This window comes from Nomascus leucogenys, chromosome 24 (assembly GCF_006542625.1).
Source record: "Nomascus leucogenys isolate Asia chromosome 24, Asia_NLE_v1, whole genome shotgun sequence".
Lineage (NCBI taxonomy): Eukaryota > Metazoa > Chordata > Mammalia > Primates > Hylobatidae > Nomascus > Nomascus leucogenys.
In genome coordinates this window covers 9910251-9932469 of record NC_044404.1, presented here as the reverse complement: position 1 = coordinate 9932469, position 22219 = coordinate 9910251, and the positions used below count along the sequence as shown (strand labels likewise).

The 22219-nt window shown below is 51.5% G+C and overlaps 1 protein-coding gene across 2 annotated transcripts in view; it reads left to right on the top strand.

The window, feature by feature from the left end:
• Positions 1–19642, top strand: part of GPR157 (G protein-coupled receptor 157) — a 28658-nt gene extending 9016 nt beyond the window's left edge. The window contains exons 2-4 of one of the 2 annotated variants that reach the window (XM_003274323.4): positions 8175–8388; positions 14256–14450; positions 15290–19642. In XM_003274323.4, coding sequence (XP_003274371.2) covers positions 8175–8388; positions 14256–14450; positions 15290–15505 — 625 coding nt within the window. In that variant the 3' untranslated portion in view covers positions 15506–19642. The remainder of the gene's footprint in view (positions 1–8174; positions 8389–14255; positions 14451–15289) is intronic. The other variant, XM_012498380.2, reaches the window with a different exon arrangement.
• The last annotated feature ends 2577 nt before the right edge of the window (positions 19643–22219 follow it).

The following is a 22219-nucleotide window of genomic DNA, read 5'->3' as shown; positions in this document are numbered from 1 at the left end:
AATTCAGATCTGGCAGATGGTTTATTCACTGCTTGGCTAATCCCCGGCAGTATTTCCACTTCCTTTCTCTGGAGGACATTTAAAAACAAAAGGAGTTCCAAAAAGGGCTAAGCTCCTGACAAGTATGAATGGCTTTTTGTCAGTTTCTCCTCCATGAGCTGGTGGAGGGTCCCGGCCCAGCTTTGCCAATCTGGGCATTGTGGGGGTAGGGAGTTTCCAAGTCATCCCTGACCTCTGAGACTGGGGGCCCTAGGAGCTGGGATAGTACCCCCTGCCGAGACACATGTCTCTCCCGCCTAGTCTGTAGAAAGCCTCTGAGATGTTTACTCAGGCTGCCCTAACAAAGTACCACAGCCTGGGGGCTTAGGCAACAGAAATTTATTTTCTCACAGTTTTGGAGGCTGACGTGCAAGGTCCAGGTGAGGGCAGGACTGGTTCTTCCTGAGGCCTCTCTTTTTGGCATGTATATGGCCATCTTCTCCCTGGGTCTTCACTTGGTCTTCCCTTTGTAAAGATCTGTGTGCTCATCACTTCTTGTTTTTGTTGTTGTTTGTTTTTTTAAGACAGAGTCTTGGCTGGGCATCGTGGCTCACGTCTGTAATCCCAGCACTTTGGGAGGCCGAGGTGGGTGGATCACCTGAGGTCAGGAGTTCAAGACCAGTCTGGCCAACATGGTGAAACCCTGTCTCTATTAAAAATACAAAAATTAGCTAGGTGTAATGGTGGGTGCCTGTGATCCCAGCTATTTGGGAGGCTGAGGCAGGAGAATCGCTTGAACCTGGGAGGCGGAGGTTGCAATGAGCCGAGATCACGCCACTGCACTCCAGCATGGGAGACACAGAGATTCCATCTCAAAAAAAAAAAAACAACAGGGTGTCGCTCTCACCCAGGCTAGAGTGCAGTGGCACAGTCACAGCTCACTGCAGCCTCAACCTCCTGGGTTCAAGCGGTTCTCCCGCCTCAGCCTCCTGAGTAGCTGGGACTTCAGGTGTGTGCTACCACGCCTGACTTATATATATTTTTTTGTAGAGACAGGGTCTCACTCTGTTGCCCAGGCTGGTCTCAAACTCTCCTGGGCTCAAGCGATCCTTTCGCCTCCCAGAATGCTGGGATTACAGGTGTGAGCCACCATGCCAGGCCTTTCCTCTTAAGTTATGACAACAGAGTCGCATTAGCTTAGGTTCCACTCTGATGACCGCATTTTAACTTAATCACCTCTTGAAAGACCCTCTCTCTCAAATACACTCACATTCTGAGGTTCTGGGGATTAGGACTTCAACACATGAAATTTGTAGGGGACACAATTGAACCCTTAACGACCTCTGAGTGGGGAGGAAGCCAACTTGGAGTCTGGCTTTCATTTCTAGGCAAATACAAGTTGGAACTGGGGCCCAGGTACCTCTGGGAGAAGCTCGTGGTGCCCCTGCCAAATCAGAGTTACACACGAGGTGGCTGTCCCAGGCTTCCTCCATCCAGGCAGGCTCAGCGTGGCTCCTCCCAGCCTCAGATTCACAGGTTTAGAGAGGAGGGGCCTTATCGGTCACCTACTCTTAACTCACATTCCCACCTTGCACCCCCACCCAGCACCTGTCATGGCACCCCCTGAACATGGGCACTCACCTTCTCTCGGTGGAAGCTGCCTATTCAGCCCCCGGGTTTAGGATTGGGCAGGACCCCACCCATTCCTCTGGCATCTAACCACTTCTCCACCACCAGGTCCTCTTCAAGACTTTTTAACCATTTGAGGATAGCTCAAGGCCCAGCGTCTCTTTGCATGCTCCTCAGGTGACCTGGCACTGGCGCCAGCTTGCCAGTCTCAGGTTTAGAATGTGAACTGCAGATGTCCACTCACAGGCAGACAGCACCAGCCATTGGCTGTTCTGAGCCACCCACATCTGAGCAGCAGGACGACCCCTCCAACCACATGAATTTCTAGGTTGTAATCAGCTAAATCCCTTGGTCTTTTTCGTATGTGCAGTTATTAAGCCCTGTGTTGCTTGTTCTGGCTTTATTTTTTGTGGGGTGGTGGCTTCCCTTATGAAGGGGGGAAAAACTGTTAGGTGTTACATGTCAGAACTGTGTTTTTTTTGTTGTTGTTTTTTTTTTTTTTTTGCTTTTTCTTAAGACAGAGTCCCACTCTGTCGTCCAGGCTGGAGTACAGTGGCGCAATCTCGGCTTACTGCAACCTCCACCTCCCGGGTTCAAGTGATTCTCCTGCCTCAGCCTCCCCAGTAGCTGGGATTACAGGTGCCCACCACCACACCCGGCTAATTTTTTTGTATTTTTAGTAGAGATGGTGTTTCGCCATGTTAGCCAGGCTGGTCTCAAACTTCTGACTTCAGGTCATCTGCCCACCTCGGCCTCCCAAAGTGCTGGGATTACAGGCGTGAGCCACCGTGCCCGGCTACATGTCAGAACTGCAATACGCATTTCTAGAAAGCAGGATTTATGCCACACATGTGTTTGTGGAGCACCTATCAGATTTAGACTACCTGCAGCTCAGGGTGTTCCCCTGGCTGGAGAACTGCCCTGTTTATCCTTCTGAGAGTTCCAGATACACCAACTTTCTCCTTACCCTGTAGTCAGGAACCTGTGGCACTGTCATCTCCTTATCGTTTTTATCCTATGTCTGGTGGTGTCCTGGAGCCAGCTTGAGAGACCCGATTGTTACATTTTAGGGAATTTTGTGAGCTGATTGTTAGATACGATCAGTATTAAAAACTAGGTTATATTAAAAATAGAGCTGGGCATGGGGCTGCTGCCTGTAGTCCTACCTCTTTGGGAGGCTGAGACGGGAGGATCACTTGAGAAAACATAGTGAGATCCCATTTTAAAAAATAATAGACCGGGCATGGCGGCTCATGTCTGTAATCCCAGCACTTTGAGAGGCCAGGGTGAGAAGATCACTTGAAGCCAGGAGTTCAAGACCAGCCTGGGCAATAAAGCAAGACTTTGTCTCTACAAAAAGCAAAAAATAAGCCGGGCATGGTAGCATGTGTCTGTAGTACCCCCTACTCTGGAGGTTGAGAGGATTACTTGAGCCTGATATTTGGAGGCTGCAGTGAGCCATGACTATGCCACTGCACTCTAGTCTGGGCAACAGAGCAAGACCCTGTCTCTAAAATAATAATGCTTTTTTTTTTTTTTCCTCTGTCACCCAGGCTGGAGTGCAGTGGCACGATCTCGGCTCACTGCAACCTCCACCTCCCCGGTTCAATCAATTCTCCTGCCTTAGCCTCCTGAGTAGCTGGGATTACAGGCATGTGCCACTATGCCCAGATAATTTTTTTGTATTTTTAGTAGAGACGGGGTTTTACCATGTTGGTCAGGCTGGTCTCAAACTCCTGACCTCATGATCCGCCCGCCTCGGCCTCTCAAAGTGCTGGGAATAATAAAATTAAAAAAAAAAAAGCCATAAATACTCAAAGCTCATCGTGTCATAGCTGTTTTGCTCTTTACATGCTTGAGGTTGTTGCATCTATCATATCTCGTGTGGTGAAAAAATATGTATATATAATTATATTAAAAATATATATATATAATGTATATATATAATGGTGTGCTATGTGCATCTGTTCCCAACTACGTGTGTTGGTGGCTGGAAATTGGCCATGGTGGAAGTATTTACACATGGAAGTTGGCAAAGACTACAAATCAAGGCTTGATTTATTGCTTTGTTGATTGTGTAGAGCAGAGGTCAGCAAAGTTTTCCTGTAAAGTAAGTGTTTTCAGCTTTGTGGGCCATGCAGTCTCAGTTGTAACTGCTCAGCTCTGCCTGAAAGCAGCGGTAGACAATCTGTAAATGACTGGGTGTGGCTGTGTTGCAATAAAACTTTATCTAAAAAAAAAACAAACTGTGGGCCAGATTTGGCCTGAGAGCCATAGTTTGCTGGACCCCTGATCTAGACTTAAGAAAGTAATGGAGAAGACGTTAAAGGTATAGATTAAACTTAAGTGTTACTTATCTCTGAGCTTAAGAAGAGATGGCAGCTGTGTTGGGGCAGGCAGAAAACCTGCCTGTAAAGAAGAGGTAAGGAGAAGAGACAGGATCATGGAGCAGAAAAAAATTGAGGAAACAGTCTCCCAGTGTGGGGGGAAGAAAACTCATACCTGATTCAACAAAGAAGTTGCTCATGTCACCAACCAGTGACATGAGCAACCAGCATATGTCTTGTTTCCTATTTCTTCCTTATTTCATTTTCATCTCGTTAAGGGAAATGAAAGCATCAATTAACTTCATGCCGCGGAGCTCTCTCATTTGCTGATTGCATCCACAGGTTGGCAAAATCCAGGGTTTGGCTGAAATCAACAAAAGCATTCTGTGAGAATCAATTGGCTGCATGAAATGGACAATAGAGAAGGAGTATTATTATTGTATACTTTATTATTTATAAATTGTACGCTTCACATCCTGCAGGTGAAATTTATACATTTAAACGTGTGTGTGTAAACATGCATACATGCACACATGCATGCGTCTGCGTTTTTCTGGAGAGCCAGTTGTGAAATGTTCCCAGCACACCACTGTCCATGCCTGTACATGAGTCAGTCTTGCCCAGCCTGCTTTGCAGGATCATTGGACCATTCCACCCTCTCCATTCCCATCGGCTCCCTGATTCTACGTCTTACCTCCTCTCTCTCAAATACCACCCTCTGGCAGCTTCTGGCCCTCACACAGCTACTCCTTCTGTGTGTTCAAACAACCCCTCCCTGTTGATCAGGCCCACATTCTTCTATTCTTTTTTTTTTTTTTTTTTTTTTTGAGACGGAGTCTCGCTCTGTCACCCAGGCTGAAGTGCAGTGGCACAATCTCGGCTCACTGCAACCTCTGCCTCTCGGGTTCAGATGATTCTCCTGCCTCAGCCTCCTGAGTAGCTGGGATTACAGGTGTGTACTGTCACGCCTGGCTAATTTAAACCCACATTCTTAACCCTTTCAAAACCCTCTGCCTATTTGACCTTCCCTTTGGTTATTTCCCAGCACAAACTCAGTATCACAGAAGAAATCTACTGCTTTGTAGCTTTAGTACTGCAACCCTAAAGTTACAGAGTGCAGGTCCGTGTGGTCCCCTGGCTTCCCATAAGGCCTGTCGGGATGCAGGGGGAGCCCAAAGGAGTGCTGTGCCGACCGTGACCCTCCCAGCCCCAACTCAGAGGGGAATCCCCTATTTGAGTGACCCCAGCTCCAGACCAGCCTCCTGAAGGGAGACTGTTCCTACATACAGTGCTCACCACCTTCCCCGAATTCCTTAGCGGAGTCCTGCAACTGTAAAGTAACAAGGAACAGCACATTATGGCTGGAGGATTGGCGTGGTGGCACTTTAAGAGCTGCTTACTTTTTTTTTTTTTTTTTTGAGACAGAGTCTCACTTTGTCATCCAGGCTGGAGTTCAGTGGCGCAATCTCAGCTCACTGCAACCTCCACCTCCTGGATTCAAGGGATTCTCCCGCCTCAGCCTCCCACTAAGCTGGGATTACAGGGACGCACTACCACACCTGGCTAATTTTTGTATTTTTGGTAGAGACGGAGTTTCACCATGTTGGCCAGGCTGGTCTCGAACTCCTGACCTCAGGTGGTCCACGTGTCTCAGCCTCCCAAAGTCCTGGGATTCGGGCGTGAGCCACCTCGCCCAGCCTGTCATGAGTTTTAAAACAACCTTTCTTACCTTTTGTGGGTGGTGTGTGTGGTTTTTGTTTTTTGTTTGTTTTGTTTTTTGAGACAGGGTCTTGCTCTGTCACCCAGGCTGGAGTGCAGTGGCGTGATCTCGGCTCACCGCAACCTCTGCCTCCCAGGTTCAAGCAATTCTCCTGCCTCAGGCTCCCAAGTAGCTGGGATTACAGGCATGCTCCACCACGCCCAGCTAATTTTTGTACTTTTAGTAGAGACGGGGTTTCACTATGTTGGCCAGGCTGGTCTCAAACTCCTGACCCCAAGTGTTCTGCCCACCTTGGCCTCCCAAAGTGTTGGGATTACAGGCATGAGCCACCGCGCCTGGCCTTTTGTGGTCTTTTTGCTCCTGTGTCTTTGTGACTTCCAACAGGACATGCTGCCTCCTGCCACCGAGGCCACTGAGGGTGACGTGACTCTGCCATCAGCCCTCCTGCCCTTCCCTACAGAGGCCAGTGGGGACTGGAGAATGCTGCAGAGGGGATGGTTGGCCAGGGCCCCTCTGTTCTGGAAGCATCCTGCATGAGGCCTTCCCAGTCCCAGGGAACTGACTTTTCCCTCCCATCCTCATCCCTGCCCGGCCTGCTCTGCCAGCCCTGCAGCATTTGGGAGAACCCCTTGAAGCACAGTTCTCCTGGCCTCATTCTGGCCTCAGATTCACGTTGAACTCTGATCTCATAGTTATCATAGTATCATTCCTGTTTACCTAAGGCTTTGCCCTCCAGGCGCCTGACCTAGGACAGGGGTACTTGTATCTTCTTCCCAGGACAGAAACCAGACGGGCCCCACGCAGCACCAGTGTCTGCACCACAGGCCTGAACCCTGGGACAGCAGGACGTGACTCACAACAGTCACGACAGCCGCAAACACTCACATACCTGCCTGGCCATGTGTTCTGTACACACATGTATTTGTTTATTCTCATAACGACCCTACAATGACACCCCGTAGTCACTGTCGTCACCTACACTTTGCAGAGAACCTGGCGCGTTGAGGCTAAATAACTTGCCCGAGCAGGGGCAGAACTGGGACTTGGATCCAGCCCATTACAATAAAATCCAAGCCCACTACACTGAAATCCAAGCTCTTAACTACCCCACTACCTGCCTCTCTCAGGAGCCACTGTAGCCTTTGTGTACTCCACTGCTGTGTAAGGAACAGACTGGTTCAAGGACCACAGGGAAGGGGCCTACTCCTGGCTGTGTGGCTGGCTGTGGGAGAGCGCTCTAGAAAACTGAGCCTGGGCTGGACATGGTGGCTCAGGCCTATAATCCCAGCACTTTGGGAGGCTGAGGCAGGTGGATCACCTGAGGTCAGGAGTTCAATACCAGGCTGGCCAACATGGTGAAACCCTGTCTCTACTAGAAATACAAAAGTTAGCCGGGCGTGGTGGTGCACGCCTGTAATCTCAGCTACTTAGGAGGCTGAGGCAGGAGAATCGCTTGAACCCAGGAGGTGGAGGTTGCAATGAGCTGAGATTGTACCACTGCACTCCAGCCTGGGTGACAGAGCGAGACTCCGTCTCAAAGAAAGAAAAAAGAAAACTGAGCCCAACACTGCCCTTGGAGGGGCCCCTACCTGAGCTTTATGCCTTCAAAGGTCCCCGTTGACCTTTGCCAGGTTCCATTCCCCGCCATTGTGTAAGAAGTCCTCAAGGCCAAAGGGACGCACTGCCCAAAGCCCACGTTCCCCCTCCTAGAGCCTGCCGAACGTAAGCAGAACCCTGGAATTCCCCGCCCAGGCAACCCTAAGCCCCTGATGTGTGCACTCCTAAACCCAAGGGCTGACCACGGGGTGCTGATCGTTTGTGGCACATTTGCACGAGCATGGGCAGGTGTTCGCATGCTGGTGCCCAAGGCTTCCCGGAACAGAAACCAGACAGGCCTCACGCAGCACCAGTGTCTGCACCACAGGCCTGAACCCTGGGACAGCAGGACATGACTCACAACAGTCATGACAGTAGCAAACACACACCTGCCTGGCCCTGTGCTCTGTACACACATGTATACAAAACTCTTTTCTTTTTTTGAGATGGAGTCTCACTCTGTCACCCAGGCTGGAGCGCAGTGGCACAATCTCAGCTCACTGCAAACTCCACCTCCTGGGTTCAAACGATTCTCCTGCCTCAGCCTCCCAAGTAGCTGAGATTACAGGTGTGCACCACCACGCCCGGCTAATTTTTGTATTTTTAGTAGAGACAGCGTTTCACCACGTTGGCAGGCCTGGTCTCGAACTCTGTACGCACATGTATGCAAAAGAAGCTGGGCACACGCTGGGAGCTGGCTGTCCCACGTCACTCCATTCTAATGCCAGTCCCTGAAGAATTCTAAAGTACAGCCAGGCTCCCGGGGCAACACCTACCCCTTCTTATTTTCCAGGGCCACTGTGCCATCCAGACTCCGGAGAGCATCCCCTTTCTGAAGGGCGTCCTCCGTCATTTTTGCGAGGGCTGACATTGCCGGGAGCCATGGCCTGACCCTGATGCCTCTTTCTCTCCTCCTTCCTCAGTTGGGGGGTCCCGCTGGTCATCACCGTGGCAGCCGTCGCCCTGAAGAAGATTGGCTTTGACGCCTCGGACGTGTCTGTGGGCTGGTGCTGGATCGACCTGGAGGCCAAGGACCATGTCCTGTGGATGCTGCTGACGGGGAAGCTGTGGGAACTGCTGGCGTATGTGCTGCTGCCTCTGCTGTACCTCCTGGTCCGGAAGCACATCAACAGAGCGGTAGGCGCTGCCCTCAGAGCTCGGGGCCCTCTGCATGGCCCCTGTGCCCAGGTGCAAGGCCTGGCATTGAGTTTGGCCACCCGAGGGGACAGGCTGCATCTCTGGGGACAGAACCAGTGATGGGCCAGGGGGGACCAGGCACTTACTGTGCACCAGACACCATGCAACATGCTGTGTTACACGGATCGTGTGTTGGTTCCCGCTGCCCCGTTAGGAGCCGGGTCCTGTTACTCCTTTGTAGATAAGGAAATGAGGCTTAGCCGATTAAGAGCCTGTTGGGGCACAGGGCTGCTGCGGACAGGGCTGCTGTATCCTCGGTCATGGCCCTCTCCTGCCCCCTGGTGGACGGCCTGTGGTGGCTGCTTAAACTTGAGGAATTTAGCTAAAAGGTGAGGATGGACCCAAGGCTGGGCTGCCCCAGGGGAAGGGATGACTGTGGAATTTCACAATCGATGATGCAAATAACTCACCTAACTTTTCCTAGTGATTTATTATATCCTAAATGGCAGGAGTTTCCGGAATTCAGAAATGAGTAGGCTGGGCTGGCTGGAGAGCCTAGGAAAGAATGGCTTTCCTCTGACACCTTGGCCCAGTTCCTCCTTGTTCTTGCCTCCCAGTCTGCACATGTGAACTAGGGGCTTCCTCCTGGCCACAAGCAAATGCCTGCAAAAGGCCACAGATTAAGCCATTCTTTGATCCACTCAGTCACTCATTCTGTATGTTATTTTAGTTTTATTTATTTATTTATTTGTTTATTTTTGAGACAGGGTCTTGCTCTGTCACCCAGGTTGGAGTGCAGTGGCACAATCTCGGCTCAATGCAACCTCTGCCTCCCACGTTCAAGTGGTTCTCCTGCCTCAGTCTCCTGAGTAGCTGGGATAATAGGCACGTGCAACCACGCCCAGCTAATTTTGGTTCTTTTAGTAGAGTCGGGGTTTCACCATGTTGGCCAGGCTGGTCTCGAACTCTTGACCTCAAGTGATCCGCCCGCCTCAGACTCCCAAAATGCTGGGATTACAGGCATGAGCCACCGTGCCCGGCCTCATTCAGTATGTTTTTACTGAGCATCTCCTAGCACCAAAGTGCTGTATAGCATGGGAGTTTATCTTGAGGACTCAGACATGGATCCCACCCTCCTGGAGATAGGCAGAAGTGCAAGTAACTATGGGCAAAGATTCAATGTGAGGAGTGGCTGGGACAGTAAGATAGGTCCAGAGGAAATGCTCTAAATTAAGCCTTCAGGCTTGCTGGCATGAGTCCCTGTGTTTCTATTTGCCCTCTGAGTTTTCAGGGCTGAAATTGTAGGAGGGTGTGTACCCATCTTGTAGGCCATTCTGTCCACCCGGCAGCCATTTCTGAGTCAGGATGCATCTTGTGGCTGTGGCCATCTGGACACCTAATCCCCGCCCTCCACTCCCGTTGTGTCTTCTCACGTCAAGACCTTTAGTTTTCTCTTTTCTTCTTGCTTGGAAATGTAACCAGTTCTCACCCGCCCTAGACCCCGCTTCTGCCTCAGGTGGAGTCCTTGCTGGAGATGGCTGTGGGACTTCCCATTGGTCTGAAATCCTCTTTTTGGACTGGGTGCGGTAGCTCATGCCCGTAATCCCAACACTTTGGGGGACTGAGGTGGGTGGATCACTTGAGGTCAGGAGTTCCAGACCAGCGTGGCCAACATAGTGAAACCCCATCTCTACCAAAATACAAAAATTAGCTGGATGTGGTGGCACACGCCTGTAGTCCCAGTTACTCAGGAGACTGAAGCGGGAGAATCGCTTGAACCCAAGAGATGGAGGTTGCAGTGAGCTGCGATTGCGCCACTGCACTCCAGCCTGGGCGACAAAGCGAGACTCCACCTCAAAAAAATAAATAAAAATTAAAATTAAGGCTGGGCACAGTGGCTCACGCCTGTAATCCCACCACTTTGGGAGGCTGAGGCAGGTAGATCACTGGAGGTCCGGAGTTTGAGACCAGCCTGGCCAACATGGTGAAATCCCATCTGTAATAAAAATACAAAAATTAGCCGGGCGCCGTGGCAGGTGCCTGTAATCCCAGCTACTCAGGAGACTGAGGCAGGAGAATCACTTGAACCCAGGAGGCAGAAGTTGCAGTGAGCTGAGATTGCACCATTGTACTCTAGCCTGGGCCACAGAACAAGACTCCATCTAAAAAAAAAAAAAAATTAAAATTAGGGCCTGGCGCAGCGGCTCACGCCTGTAATCCCAGCACTTTGGGAGGCCAAGGTGGCTGGATCACGAGGTCAGGAGATCGAGACCATCCTGGCTAACATGGTGAAATCCCATTTCTACTAAAAATACAAAAAAATTAGCCGGGCGTGGTGGCAGGTGCCTGTAGTCACAGCTACTCGGGAGGCTGAGGAAGGAGAATGGTGTGAACCCACGAGGCGGAGCTTGCCGTGAGCCGAGATGGTGCCACTGCACTCCAGCCTGGGCAACAGAGAGACTCTGTCTCAAAAAAAAAAAAATTAGCTGGTGTGCTGGTGCATGTCTGTAGTCCCAGCTACTTGAGAGGCTGAGACAGTGAGGCAGGAGGATCACTTGAGCCTGGAAGTTCACTGTATTCCAGCCTGGGTGACAGAGTGACACCCTGTCTCAAAAAAAAGAAAAAATGAAATCATCTTTTGTCTTCTTCTAGCCTTTTATTAGTAGTCGGTCTCCTGCCCGGGTGATGGATGCCCTTCTCACCTCCTCTTCTTTTCCACTGCCCTGGAAAGTTTCCGGGACCCCTGATGAAGGCTCCTGGGCGCTCCGCCAGACCCTGCCCAGGACTCTCCTCTACAGATGCCCTTTGTGTGTCTTTCTGCCTTTCCTTTGGCAGGGCAGGAAGCCTGCGGGGCTGAGGCTGACCCCTACGGGTGACAATGGGTCCTCTTTTCCAAATCAGCAAATGTTTCAGAAAAATGGGATAGAAGTGGGCAGGGAGCTGAGAATGTGCTAGTTGCCTCTAGCTAGGAAAGAGCCAAGAATCGGTGAGCTGGGACAGGCACCGCTAGGAGCAGACGGTAGCCAAGCTAGTGGGCAGTTCCTGCAGCTGCCCCACCCTGTAGCTCCCCTACTGGTTTTGGAGGGGTGGAGCGGGACTGCCGGCTCCCTGGGCTGCTGCTAAAAGCCATAGGAGGAGGGGGAGGGGGAGGGGATGGAGGAGGGGGAGGAGGAGGAGGAGGGCGGCTCTGAGCAGGTTAGTTGCAGAAGATTGGGGGCTGAGAGATACCACGATGCACCAGTGACTCCACAAGACACCAGGTGCTGGCAGAATACCTTGGGCATCTCCCCTCCCCTGGGCCTTCAGCGTCCCAGGCACAGGACTGGCTCAAAAATGCATTTTTTGTTTTTGAGGCAGCGTCTCACTGTGTTGCCCAGGCTGGAGTGCAGTGGCTCAATCTTGGCTCACTGCAACCTCCACCTCTGGGTTCAAGCTATTCTTCCACCTCAGTCTCTTGAGTAGCTGGGATTACAGGTGTGTGCCACCACACCTGGCTAATTTTGTTTTTGTTTTTAAGGCAGAGTCTTGCTCTGTTGCCCAGGTTGGAGTGTAATGGCAAATCTCAGCTCACTGTAACCTCTGCCTCCAGGGTTCAAGCAATTCTCATGCCTCAGCCTCCCAAGTAGCTGGAACCGCAGGCGTGTGCCACCACGCCTGGATAATTTTTTTTGTATTTTTAGTAGAGACAGGTTTCACCATTTTGGCCAGCCTGGTCTTGAACTCCTGGCCTCAAGTAATCCAGACCACCTTAGCCTCTCAAAGTGCTAGAGGGATTACAGGCGTGAGCCACTGCGCCCACGCCTAGCCTAATTTTGTATTTTTAGTAGAGTCGGGGTTTCACCATGTTGGCCAGGCTGGTTTTGAACACTTGGCCTCAAGTAATCTGCCCGCCTCAGCCTCCCAAAGTGCTGGGATTACAGGTGTGAGCCACTGCGCCCGCGCCTAGCCTAATTTTGTATTTTTAATAGAGTCGGGGGTTTCACCATGTTGGCCAGGCTGGTCTTGAACACCTGGTCTCAAGTCATCTGCCTGCCTCAGCCTCCCAAAGTACTTGGACTACAGGCATGAGCCACTGCTCCTGGCCAACGCCCAGCTAATTTTTAAACTTTTTGTAGAGACAGTGTCTCACTCTGTTGCCCGAGTTACTCTCAAATTTCTGGGCTCAAGCGATCCTCCTGCCTTGACCTCCCAAAGTGCTGCAATTTCAGGCATGAGCCACCACTCCTGGCCAAAAAAAGCACATCTTCATCATGGGCGGTTTCATCTATTTTTACAAATTCAGCTTTGATCTGGAAGGAATCTCCTCCTTCCTCTCATGAAAGACATTCCCAGGAGGAAAGCCAAGGCTGGCTCAAGCTCACGTTTTTGTTCTCCTCCTGGAGAGGAGGTGGGTGGGCTGGGGGTACAGCAGGCCATCCCTGTGCAGGGAGGGGGCTTGCATTCTGGAGGGGAGGACGATGATAAGCAATTAGCCCGAGGAACAAGGGTGAATGACATCCTGGGACTGAGGGTGAGACAATCTATGGGAAACAGACTCAAATAAAGAGTGGAACGTGAGGATGGGACTATCTAGGAAGTGCCTGTGCGGTTATTTATGTATTTATTTACTTATTTATTTTTGAGCTGGAGTTTTGCTGTTGCCCAGGCTGGAGTGCAGTGGCACAATCTCGGCTCACTGCAACCTCCATCTCCCAGATTCAAGCGGTTCTCCTGCCTCAGCCTCCCAAGTAGCTGGGATTACAGGCACGTGCCACCACAACCAGCTAATATTTGTATTTTTAGTACAGATGGGGTTTCACCATGTTGGCCAGTCTGGTCTCAAACTCCTGACTTCAAGCAATCTGCCCGCCTCGGCCTCCCAAAATGCTGGGATTCCAGGCATGAGCCTTTGCGCCCGGCCTCTGTGCAGTTTAAATAGGGGTGTCAGGCTTTATCCAGATGGTGCTGCTTGAGCAAAGTCTTGAAGAGGGCGGGAGGGGGAGCCTAGGGACAGATGGAGACGGGCATTCCAGAGCAAGGGAGCAGCCAGTGCGGAGCCCTGGGGCGGGGGTGCTGCGTGTCTGCAGCATAACAAGGAGGTCGGTGTGGCTGCAGGGTTGGTCCCGCTGTGACCGTAAGGAGCGTGTGGAGTGGGGAGCGCTGAAGAGCTCCGAGTGGAGGACTCACTGGAGCAGAATCGGGTTTTCAAGCAGCCCTGCTGCTTCTGTGTTGAGAATGGACTGCAGCGGGGAGCAGGACGGGGTGGCAGAGGCGGAGGAGGGAGCCCATCCAGAGATGTGGTGACGTGGCCTGGACACGGGGGCAGTGGCAGAAGGTGGCAGAAGTACCCAGAGTCTGGATCTGTTTTGAAGTGAGAGGTGGGCACGGTGGCAGCTCATGCCTGTAATCCCAGCACTTTGAGAGGCCGAGGCAGGAGGATTGCTTGAGTTCAAGAGTTTGAGATCAGCCTGGGCAACACAGGGAGACCCTGCATCTATTTTAAACAAAAAAAGGGGGCTGCAGGACTTGCTGGGGATCGGATGTGGGCTATGAGACAAAGAAAGGGGTCCCAAGGCTTTGGCCTGGGCAGCGAGAAAGCTGTTGTTTCCATGAGCTGAGACCGGGAAAGGAGCATTGGCCTCAGGGGTCGAGATCCGTCTTCTGTCTTGGATGTGAGCTGTTTCAGATGACTTTGAGACCTCCATGTGGAGATGGGGACTGGGCAGAGGATCTAGCAGTCAGGCTTCAGGAGAAGGATCTGGGCTCCACCACACATCTCCGCTACCTCCCTGAGCTAGTTCAAGTCCCTGGGAAGACCTGGGCAGCCTGGGTGGACGTGGCGGGAGGGTGCCCATCCACTCAAGTCTGCCCTCGCTGTCCCCACACAGCACACAGCACTCTCTGAGTACCGGCCCATCCTCTCCGAGGAGCACCGCCTGCCGCGCCACTCCTCCATGGCGGACAGGAAGCTGGTGCTCATCCCGCTCATCTTCATCTGCCTCCGGGTTTGGAGCACCGTGCGGTTCGTGCTGACCCTCTGTGACTCCCCGGCGGTGCGGACGCCGGTGCTGGTGGTTCTGCATGTAGGTCTGCCCTCCCTGGCCCTTGTCATCCCTGCCCCCAGAGGAGGCACAGCCTGATTCCTTCCCGCAGCACAGTGACTGCACCCCAGTGTCGGCCAAGGCACAGCCACAGGGAGGAGCTTGGCCCCACTGTGCTGTGCCTTCCTCTCTGCCCAAGACGGGGCCTTGAAGAGAGAAGGCAGAGTGGGATCAGTGTGGTCTGGGGTGGTGAGGTGCTCACCAGTGACCTAGGAGTAGCCCCAGGAGAGTTGACTGATCCTGGGTCCTTCCCAGCCAAGAAGACCTGGAGCCCTGCTGAAGGCCCATTGCCAAGGTCATCCCAGATCAGCCATGGTGGGGAGGATGGGGGGAGGTTCTGGGGTCCACAGCACTTCCCAGCTACCCCATGTGTGTGCATGTATGCATGTGTGTATGCGTGTGTGTGTGTGTGTGTGTGTGTGTTAGCCATTTCTCTGTCTTTTTTGGGGGGGTACAGGGACAGAGTCTGGCTCTGTCACCCAGGTTGGAGTGCAGTGGTGGGATCTCGGCTCACTGCAATTTCTGCCTCCTGGGTTCAAGTGATTCTCCTGCCTCAACCTCCGTGTCGCTGGGACTACAGGCACCCACCACCACACCCAGCTAATTTTTGTATTTTCAGTAGAGACAGGGTTTCACCATGTTGGCCAGGCTGGTCTTCAACTCCTGACCTCAAGTGATCCGCCCACCTCAGCCTCCCAAAGGGCTGGGATTACAGGTGTGAGCCACCGCACCCAGCCTAGCCGTTTCTCTTAATTGGAACAGTGCGTGTGTTTCTGAGACCAACTCCAGCCCCATGCTCACAGCTCCTTTTCTCCCGGCAGGGTATCGGGAACACGTTTCAGGGAGGTGCCAACTGCATCATGTTCGTCCTCTGCACCCGCGCCGTCCGAACTCGGCTCTTCTCTCTCTGTTGCTGCTGCTGCTCTTCTCAGCCTCCCACCAAGAGCCCAGCTGGCACTCCCAAGGCTCCTGCGCCTTCCAAGCCAGCAGAATCTCAGGAATCCCAAGGGACCCCAGGGGAACTTCCAAGAACCTGAACTTTTGTCCTTTCTAGTTCTGTGCATAGGTGTTGCCTTCCTGGGGGTAGGCACTTCTGTGAGTCCCTGCTGCAGGGGCGGAAGTGCATGTCTGCTGCACCAGAAGCCCCCGCTATTGATGCTCTCAGCTCCATTAGGAGAGCAGCTGCCAGCTCAGCTTCTTCTACCTCCTAGATCCTCGGGCAGCAAGTTCCACCGGTACCAGTGTCCTGGCCCACTGGGGTGGGTGTTCATCTGCATAAGGGTAGCAATGAGATTCAGGGAAACCAGTGGTCCACGACTGCGGCCATGGTGCCTCCACCTGGTGGACCTTGGTGTCCTGAGGACCACACTGCACTGTTTACAATTTGAGGGACCTGCATCTGTGCACCTATCTTCTGTGTGATTAAATAAGCTGTCAGGGGCCCCAGAGATGTGTCCCCATCCAGACATCATGGAGCAGATTCCTGGCTGGTCAGGGTGTTAAGATTCTCTGGAGAACCCGGCTTTCCTTGGAGACTTTGCTCAACAGAGGAACCAGTTGCCATTCACCAGGTTGAAGGCTCCCCTGAGGTTGCGTGGTGACCACCGGGGTGAGCACAGCCCAGCGCAGCTGCTCAGGGACAGCAGTCTCCCCGGGCCTCCTGGCCTCTCCTTCCGTGAGCTGCTAACCCTTGCTGTAGCTTGGGTTTGAGTGTCAAGCACAGGCCCGAATCCACACTCCTGTCCCCACCTGTCAATCACTTCAGACACAGGTTCCCTCCTTCCAATTCCAAGGCTGGAACAAGGGCAGGAAGAGGTGTCTCAGGGAACCCCCAAAGATCCCACTGTCTCTCCAGCAACTTTCTTAGAATCCTCCTGTTCTTGGGGAGACCAAAGGGGGTGAGTGGGGAGGGGTTCTGGCTTATTTACTTCTTAGTTTAGTTTTTTGTAAGTAAAGTGGCCGGAGAGATGAGTAATCCAAATACGATTCCTCAGGCCGGGCACAGTGGCTCACACCTGTAACCCCAGCACTTTGGGAGGCCAAGGCGTGTGGATCACCTGAGGTCAGGAGTTCGAGACCAGCCTGGCCAACATGATGAAACCCTGTCTCTACTAAAAATACAAAAATTAGCCAGGCGTGGTGATGCATGCCTGTAATCCCAGGTCCTTGGGAGGCTGAGGCAGGAGAATTGCTTGAACCTGGGAGGCGGACGTTGCGGTGAGCCAAGACCACACCATTGCCCTCCAGCCTGGGCAACAAGAGTGAAACTCGGTCTCAAACAAACAAATACTATTCCTTCCTAAAGGTGAAGGTTTTAAGATTCAGAGTCAGCTTTTTTTTTTTTTTTTTTTTTTTTGAGAAGGAGCCTCATTCTGTCGCCCAGAGCTGGTGCGGTGGTGCGTGCCTGTAGTCCCTACTACTCAGGAGGCTGAGACGGGAGGATCCCTTGAGCCCAGGAATTTGAGGCTTCATTGAACTAGGATGGCACCACTGCCACTCCAGCCTGGGCAACAGCAGGACCCTGTCTCAAAAAAAAAAAAAAAAAGGATTCAAAAGGATTCAGCTGTTTTGGTATTCAGTTGGGGTAAGTGGCAGCATGGATCATGGAGCGATTATTTACATTTAAAAGAAAAGAATTGAAAGTAAGCACCTGTATCTCTATTTTTATTCTGTGGCTCTTCCACAAACGCTTTCGTCTTATTTCAGAAAACAGCTTCTGTGTTCAGTCACAGGAGCCACCGGCAAAGAATGGAAGTGGAAATGCTACCTCCAGGGTCTTGGTGAGAGAAAGTACAGCTTTACCTGATAGGTGATTTCCCTTGGAATCCATCAGAACTCGACAAAGCATGATTTTCTGAGCCTAGTAAAATGGTTCTGAATCAAAACCAAAGTCACGCTGTGCTGCCGATCCCTGTTTGACTCTCAAAACCAAAATCTGTATCAGGAAAGGAATAATCATTTAGCAGACTGTGTCCAAAATGCTCATTTTTGGTTTCCTGTGAAAATGGATTTCTTTTTGTTTGTTTGTTTCTTTTCTTTTTTTTTTTTTTTTGAGATGGAGTCTCACTCTATTGCCCAGGCTGGTGTGCAGTGGTGCGATTTTGACTCACTGCAACCACCACCTTCCAGGTTCAAGTGATTCTACTGCCTCCCAATCCCAAGCTGCTGGGATTACAGGCATGTGCCACCATGCTCGGCTAATTTTTTGTATTTTTAGTAGAGACGGGTTTTCACTATGTTGGCCAGGCTGGTCTCGAACTCCTGACCTCAGGTGATCCACCCACCTCAGCCTCCCAAAATGCTTTGATTGCAGGCATGAGCCACTGTGCCTGTCCAAGAAAACAGATTTCTTGATGGAAATTAGCGAGACAAACATCCCCTTAGGATTGAACAACAGCTCTGGGCTGCTCCAGGGAAAGCCACTTGGCAGAAACAGCCTCTGTAAGTGAAATCTGGATTCCCCGAAAGACATTACAACAGATCTCTGGGTATGTCTCTGGTAAAGACCCTCACTTGAGCTTCTAGAAGGGAGCAAAAATTCAGGAATTTGCTTGCTGCAAAAGAGAACATGATTTACAGGTAAAAGAGAAAAGACAATACTAGGCCACAGAGGAATAGTGTTAGAATCAACCCGGCTCAGCAGGGGCGTCTGCCATACCCAACCCAGGGCTGAGACATGGCTCCCCAAATGGGCTGGCTGTGGTCAGGAAAGGCCTGTAGAGGGAGCTGAGGGCTCAGAAAACACCCGCTCCGGGTGCCTGGGCTTAAGTTCTCGTTCCATTTATTTGATGCCACTGGCCACTCTATCTGCTTTCGTAAAACCTCCAAAAAGTTACACATCGGTTATCTCTATTCCGCTTCCTCCGCTGCCCACCTCTTGCCACAGATGAATGATCACTGTGAATGGTTGGTGACCAGGTGGGCAGGGCGGGGGCTTGTCTGAGTGCCTTAGCCCAGGCCTCTGGCCCACCGACCTCGAAAACAGCAATATCGCCTCCTTCTTAGATCCAGTTACCAAGTCAGTCTAGCTGGGTGAGTAGTGCTCAGACAGAAAGGCTGGATGGGAAGGGAGTCACATCCTAAAAGTCCAGGAGGGGGCCAGGCGCAGTGGCTCACGCCTGTAATCCCAGCACTTTGGGAGACCAAGGTGGGCAGATCACCTGAGGTCAGGAGTTTGAGACCAGCCTGGCCAACATGGTGAAACTCTGTTTCTACTAAATATACAAAAAAAAAAAAAAAAAAATAGCTGGACGTGGTTGCATGTGCCTGTAGTGCCAGCTACTCAGGAGGCTGAGGCAGGAGAATTGCTTGAACCCAGGAGGCAGAGGTTGCAGTGAGCCGAGACTGCACCACTGCACTCCAGCCTGGGTGACCGAGCGAGACGCCGTCTCAAAAAATAAAACAAGTCCAGGAGGGGCTGTTACTTCTGTTACTTCTTTTTAGTTTATTTATTTTTGTGAGGCAGGGTTTTGCTGTCTGGAGCATCACGCCCAGTCTGGAGTACAGTGAAGCAATCATGGCTCACTGCAGCCTCCACCTCCCAGGCTCAAGTGATCCTCCCACCTCAGCTCCCTGAGAAGCTGGGACCACAGGCCTGGCTCAATTTTGATTTTTTTGTAGAGACAAGGTTTTGCCATGTTGCCCAGTCAGATCTCAAACTCCTGGGCTTAAGCGAGGGGCTGTTACATCTGATCAGGGCAAAAGGGGCCGTGCTCCTTGGACACTTTGCACAGCCCCAGTGGGCTTCTTTCTCCTGTTAGTGTGGTTAATGTTCATCTGCCTGCATCCCTGAGTCACCCAAGTGTAACCTCAGCCATAACACGTACTGCAGCCGGAACAGTGTCCTCAGCTCAGCGTCCCTCTCCCATGCACTTTCTGAACTTTGGTCTTTTAACCAGGTTTATCAGCCGCTTTCTGCCTCTTTGTGCTTTTGAGGTTTTTTTGGTTTGTTTGTTCTGTTTTGTTTTTAAATAAAGATTATTATTTGGCCCAGGCTGAGGGTGCAAACAGAACTCTTCACGTGTCCACGACAAGAAAAATTGTTTTTACAAACTTCTAGTCGTGGCATCAAAAGTGTGAGGTTTTGCACCTGCAAAATTGTAATGCAAGCCCTGACTGGGTGGAAGCTGAAGTCTTGCTGTTTTAAATTAAATAAATAAATTATTTTTCTCCTATGTGTTTGGTAAACTGATTGCCTCCTGATGTGTTGTGCAGGGCGGGGAGGGGGCAGTTGCAGGACAGGTGGCTCGCATTGGCCTGTGTTGCTTTGGTTCCAGAGCCTACCATGAGGCTGAGACCTGGAGAAGACAGCTCTGCCCTTCTCTCTTGGCAAATGTAGCTAAAGAGGCAGCCGCCCTGTTAGCATAGCCAGCTTCCCCTGCATTTGCCTAATAAAGATCATGGGGGTGGAGAGATAGGGAGAGGGTATTAGAATACAGATTCCTGGGCTTTGTCCACAAAGTTGGTGCTTACCAGGGGAATGAAAGGCACTCCTATAGCAGGACCCTAGTGTAACCACCCAGTGGGTTCACCTTGCCTGCTGCCTGATAGAGCCGATGAGAATCAACAGGCCCAAGTTCCAAGCACCCATGACTTGGGGCTGAACTTGATTAAGAGAGATGCTCCAGGGCTGAGCTGCTGACCCCTTCACCCTTCATGCATGGTTGTATCACGCACATGGTGACCCGCTGCAGCTGCATCTGCAGGCCTCATGGTGGTCAGGGACTGCTGGGACACCAGGGTCTCTTCTTGGAAGGGAGCAGCCTTCCAAACGCATCTATTGGAGCTGGCTGCCTTGCTTTGTGACTTACAGGTCTGCACTGGCCATGCAGCCCCACTGATCATAGTTTTCTTGAAACTGCTCACCTTGGGAATTTTGCTGCCAAAAGCTCCTAAACTTTCTTCCACTGTCTGGATTTTGTGCAGTTAAAACTGCATTGAGGAGAATGGCTTGAATCCGGGAGGCAGAGATCGCAGTGAGCCGAGATCACGTCACTGCACTCCAGCCTGGGTGACAGGGCGAGACTCCATCTCAAAAACAAACAAAACAACAACAAAAACTGCATTGAATGGCCTCTAGAAGTGGCATCTTGAATTTGGTTATTAAGGTACAACATACACAAACTTAAGTAATACTAAAATAGCAGGCCTGGTCCTGCTTCTTCGAGGCGACCACCCTGAGGTTTGTTAACTATTCTCTCTTGCCTTTGTCTTTGCATCTCTAAACTTGATGCTATGTGCTTACCTGGGAGAAAATGGAAGCATCCCCTCCCGGCCCTCTCCTGTGACCCTCCACTCATCAACTGCCATGCGCCTTTCCCTTTCCATCTGTCTCCCCTCAGTGACCTTTTGTCACCTCTTCCCTGACCTCTTCTCCGGAGTTCTCTTCGCCTTCCTCACCCCAGCAAATGCAGCATGCATTCAGAATCCAGGCTCCATGTTCCACACTGCTCCACACCATTCCCTCTTGCCCGACCTCCTGCTTCTGCCCATATGCAGCTCACACCCCACAGGGTCACCTCCTTCTGCTCCCATAGACTTCTAAGCGGGTCTTTGGGATGCCACAGTCTCTGCAGAAACCATAAGTTCCAGGGACCACTCTACCAGGCATTTTCCCCAGAGCCTGCCAGGCTCCTGGCACAGAGTCAGGCTGTATCCAAGGGTCAGCCCAGCATGCAGCTGAGGCTTAGGCCTTGCACATAGGAAAAGCTACAGCAGGGGAAGCTTTGGGGGAAAGGTGGACCACTTTCTGAATGAAGCACGTGGGTCTAGAAACAATTACTCACCTGTTGGAGGAGAGTCCAGAATCCAGGCTCCACGAGGAAAAGGATTTGCCAGACGTGGCGGGGTCAGGACATCGTCACTAGCTAATAGCTGACGTTTCCTGAGTGCTTACCCTGTGCCAAGCCAGATATGAAGTTGCCCTTCTGTGGGCAGGATCCTGGAACCTGCACAGGTCACAGGCCCATGGAGTTGGCACTGCCTGTACATAAGACAAAGCTGGTGCTTACCAGGGAAGTGAAAGGCACTTCCATTTCAGGGCCCTAGTGTAACCGCCCAGTGGGTTCACCTTGCCCGCTGCCTAGACAAAGCCGATTTATCAAGACAGGGGAATTGCAATAGAGAAAGAGCGATTCACACAGAGCCAGCTGTGTGGGAGACCAGAGTTTTATTATTATTCCAATTGGTCTCCCAGAGCATTTGGGGATCGAGTTTTTAAAGATAATTTGGTGGATAGGGAGGGGCCAGTGAGTCACGAGTGCTGATTGGCTGGGTCAGAGATGAAATCATAGGGAGTCGAAGCTGTCCTCTTGTGCTGAGTCAGTTCCTGGGTGGGGGCCACAAGATGAGATAAGCCAGTTTATCGATCTGGGTGGTGCCAGCTGATCCATCAAGTGCAGGGTCTGCAAAATATCTCAGGCACTGACCTGAGGTTTTGCAATAGTGATGTTATGCCTAGGAGCAATTTGGGGAGGGTCAGAATCTTGAATCCTCAGCTGCATGACTGCTAAACCATCATTTCTAATCTTTTGGCTAACGAGAAGGGGGGTCTACCTTGAGAAAAGGGCTGCTATCTTCTTTTTTCTAAACTATAAACTAAGTTCCTCCCCAGGTTAGTTCAGCCCATGCCCGGGAATGAACAAGAACAGCTTGGAGGTCAGAAGGAAGGTAGAGTTGGTTAGGTCAGATCTCTTTCACCGTCTCAGTCATAATTTTGCAGTGGCAGTTTCACTAGCAGGGTCTCAGAGTAG